The sequence below is a fragment of the Monodon monoceros genome, unplaced genomic scaffold (assembly GCF_005190385.1).
Source record: "Monodon monoceros isolate NGI ecotype Baffin Bay Population unplaced genomic scaffold, NGI_Narwhal_1 Super_Scaffold_13, whole genome shotgun sequence".
NCBI classification, from domain to species: Eukaryota; Metazoa; Chordata; class Mammalia; order Artiodactyla; family Monodontidae; genus Monodon; species Monodon monoceros.
In genome coordinates, this window is record NW_021703769.1 from 5,243,545 (window position 1) to 5,247,303 (window position 3,759).

The window sequence follows — 3,759 nt, forward strand, 5'->3', positions numbered from 1 at the left end:
GCTGCCCCGATCGGCAACCCAACCTCGAGCCCATCATTACCGTGTCTGAAGTAACCTAGTTTAGCTACGGGCTTTCGGGCCTGTCTCTAGTCTCTCCTGACTCCCACGATGTCACAGGAGGGTAGGGAGTTTGTTTTGGTTGCTGCCCTGTGTCTAGTACCCAGCACAGAGCCTGGCACTGAATAGAGGCACAACATTTACTGAGCGAAGGAAGGAAATGTCTTTCCCTGACTTTCGGTCTCCTTCCCACAGACTCAGGCTGGCCCAGCAGAGGTGGGCCACCTCCCAGTACCCGCACTGCCAACAGAGTGAGCTCTCCCATCTCAGTCCACATCACCTCTTCCCGTGCCCAGCCTGACAGCGCGCTCTGTCCCCCAATCACTGTGCTCCCAGCACCACATAGGGTCATGCCTGGCACACAAAGGGTTGCCAGATTTAGCAAATAAAAACACAAGACATCAAGTTAAAATTAAATTTCAGGTAAGCAACACATAAATTTCCAGTATAAGTATGCCTCAAATACTGCACAAGATACACTTATACTAAAAATTGTTCATGGTTTATCTGACATTCGCATTTATCTGGCAGCCCTAGGCACACGTGAAGCCTCCCGTGAGTGTGGGTAGTCAAGTGTATGCTTCTTCCAAAGCATCTTTGTCCTTTCCTGCTACCCACTCAGCCAGGGGCCCTGTCATTGTGGGAAGGCTTTCCAACTGTCAATATCCTCGTCTGCAAAAGTGAAAACAACAGAAGGCCAGAGCCTCCCCGGCCGGGGTTCCATGGGGATTAGATAGCATAACTGCTAATATATATTCAGCCCTCTTCTTATGCCCTTCCAAGGCACTGCCCCCCACACCCCCTCACAGTCACCCCAGGCAAAGGCACCTTTAGCATCCCCACTTTGAAGAGGACGAAACTGAGGTCAGAGAAGTGAAGATACTCAGCAAGATCACATGATTGTGCCCCACTCGTCCTTGGAGGTGCCGTTGCCACCACCATACTGAGACCCTGCATTAGGCCTCCAGGCAGAACTAGCTTTGGAGCCAGGACGGAGACCACTAACTAGTCCCAGGTGTCACCATCAAAACAGTGGGGTCACATTATAGGTGCTCATTAAATGTGACCAGTGCCGTTGCTCCAGACAGATGAACCAGAGGTCAGTGTAGTGGGTTTGTTTTTAATCCACTGAATTAACTGGTTATTTTTGCCTGGTGGCAGTTTAACCTGAATTGTGTAAAATGTTGCCTCATTTCCAAGACAGTCAACGGTGTGTGATTCTTGCTGCCAGACAGGCCAGATCGGCTGCAAGAGAATTCAGGAGCGCAGGGGCTGCCCCTGGCCTCACTGAATTCCTGGCACTCAGGGCTAGCTAGAGCTCAGTGGAAGTCTGTTGATTGAATGAATGAAGGAATGGCTGAAATGAGGGGCAAGGCTGGTGGTCTCCTTTGGGGAATGAGTGGGATTCAAGGTCATCCCCAGGTCTTGATAACAATTTCAGGGACTCCCCAAGGCATGCTCCTGACTCTCCAGCTTTTTCTCCAAACCGCTGAGGTCAAATTGCAGCCAGACCTCCCCTGTTCCTTCCTTGGACCTGCTGGTGAGATCGATCCCTCCTTAAGGTAGGGGCTGAGACTGTCCAGCCCACGGCAGGGGCGCCCTCCACCGTAGGCCCTGAGCGCTTCCCCACTTCCTGGCCCCTGGGCTTGGCTCCCTCACCAGTCAATCACTCCTGAGCTTGAACCCTCTAGAAAAAGTTTCTGGGCCTGCCCTCCTAAGAAAGCAAGGGGCATCACTGTGCCCCCTTGGGGAAGAGACCTCACCACTTTTGGGGCTGCCATTCAGTGAGTTCTACAAGATACAGCTCTGGTTCCAGTCTATTAAAAGGAAATGCCAGTAACTTTTAACACCTACCCCTCCCAAATGCAAAAGTATTCTCTGCTCATTAGGAAAACTCCAGGCATTACAGGGATATGTGGGTATGTAAAGAACTAAAAATATTTGGGCGGGGGCCAGGGTGGGGAGCTGACCTGGGTTCAGCTTAGACTCCTCCATTGTGTGACCCTAAGCAAGTGACCCCCTGGCCATTTTCCGTGTCTGTAAAATGGGGATAATAATATTCCTGCCCCTCAGAGTAGGCGTCAGATTGCGTTCATGTTGATAAGTTTCTGGCGCACGGTAAATAAGTACTTGTTAAATAAATGGAGATTTCGGGCAGGGTCTAGGAGAGGACACACCGAATTGCTGAGAGGATGTGGAGATGGGCCAGGGAGGGGGGGCCTCTTACGTAATATTTTAATATCTTTTTAATTCCAGGAGAATGTGTTCTTGCAGCACTTCTGTAATTAAAACTTGAAATAAAAGTACACCCCCGCACTTCCTCCCCCGTCTTTAGAACTCCCGAGCTGTGCCCCTTCCCCGCCCCCCCCCCAAGCCGGTGGCCCCTCGGGCAGCAGACTTTGGGTGTGGATTTGCTCCGGGCCCCGCCGGCTGGGAAGTTACGAGTCCGGGACACGTATTTACATGACAAGGGCTCCCGGGCGTTTCTCGGAGCTGTCCGGGGCGTGCCTACGCGAGTTCCAGTTTTCCCCAGTCTACCTCCTCTCGGTCGGGTTAAAGTGCGCGGGGGGCGCAGTGGGCTTGGGGCCTCCTGGGGCTGCAGATCTGGAGTCGGGGAGCTTACTGCGAAATCAGGTAATGGGTAACCTGGAGGGCTCCCCCCTTCCCTTAATTTCCCCTGCCCCGAGTGCCAGGGACATCGTGCTTCTCTGGAGGGGTGCGGGACAAGCTTCCCCCCGAGAGCCTCGGTCAAGGACCCCGGGGACCGGGTTGGGAGGAACGCACCCGCAATGGCTGGGACACAATCCCGCTGCCCCGGGCCTGGTCTGTGCCGGGCAGAGCTTCCTAACTGACCCCCGTAGGGGAGGGGACGCTGCGCCCTTCCTCCGCCGCGCGGGTCCTGGGTCTACGCGGGCCGCCTTGCTCTGGCCCTTTAAGAGCCCGCCCCCTTCCCCGTCACCCCGCCCCGCGGCCCGGGGAAGGGGTGCGGGGGAACCTCGGCGGGGATTGGCGCAGCGCGCGCCCCCTCCCCGGCCCCCGCGCGGTGGGAACCGGCAGCCCCGTCTAGCGCTGACGTCAGACCGTCTGCCTGCCTCCGACCGCGGTCTCGGAGCGAAACCCGATCTCCTTGGACTTGAATGAGGAGGAGGCGGCGGCGGCGGCGGCGGCGGCGGCGGAGGCGCTCGGCTGGGGGAAGCCAGCAGCGGAGGCTCAGCCCCGGCGGCAGCGCGCGCCCCGGCTGCCAGCCCATTTCCCGGACGCCACCCGCGGGCACTGCCGACGCCCCCGGGGCTGCGGAGGGGCAGCCGGGGGGCGCAGGGGAGCGCGGCCCCGAGCACTGAGTCCCGCGGCGCCCCGGGAACTTGGCGGCGCCCCGAGCCCGGCGAGCCGGGGCGCGCCTTCCCCGCCGCGCGCCTCCTGCATGCGGGGCCCGAGCGCCGGGCGCCGGCCGGAACCCCCCCCGGCCGCCCCCGAGCCCTCTGCGCCCCGCGCCGCGCCGCCGCGCCGTCCATGCACCGCTTGATGGGGGTCAACAGCACCGCCGCCGCCGCCGCCGCCGGGCAGCCCAATGTCTCCTGCACGTGCAACTGCAAACGCTCTTTGTTCCAGAGCATGGAGATCAGTGAGTGACCCCGCGCCCCCCTCCCCGGAGGCCCCGTCAGGCTCGGACCCCGAGTCGAGGCGCAAATGCGGGCGGGGGCC

General features: G+C 59.0%; 1 protein-coding gene across 1 annotated transcript in view; it reads left to right on the top strand.

The window, feature by feature from the left end:
- The first annotated feature begins 3,426 nt into the window (after window positions 1-3,426).
- Window positions 3,427-3,759, top strand: part of PMEPA1 (prostate transmembrane protein, androgen induced 1) — a 59,351-nt gene continuing 59,018 nt past the window's right edge. The window contains exon 1 of the mRNA XM_029220959.1: window positions 3,427-3,679. Coding sequence (XP_029076792.1) covers window positions 3,568-3,679 — 112 coding nt within the window. The 5' untranslated portion in view covers window positions 3,427-3,567. The remainder of the gene's footprint in view (window positions 3,680-3,759) is intronic.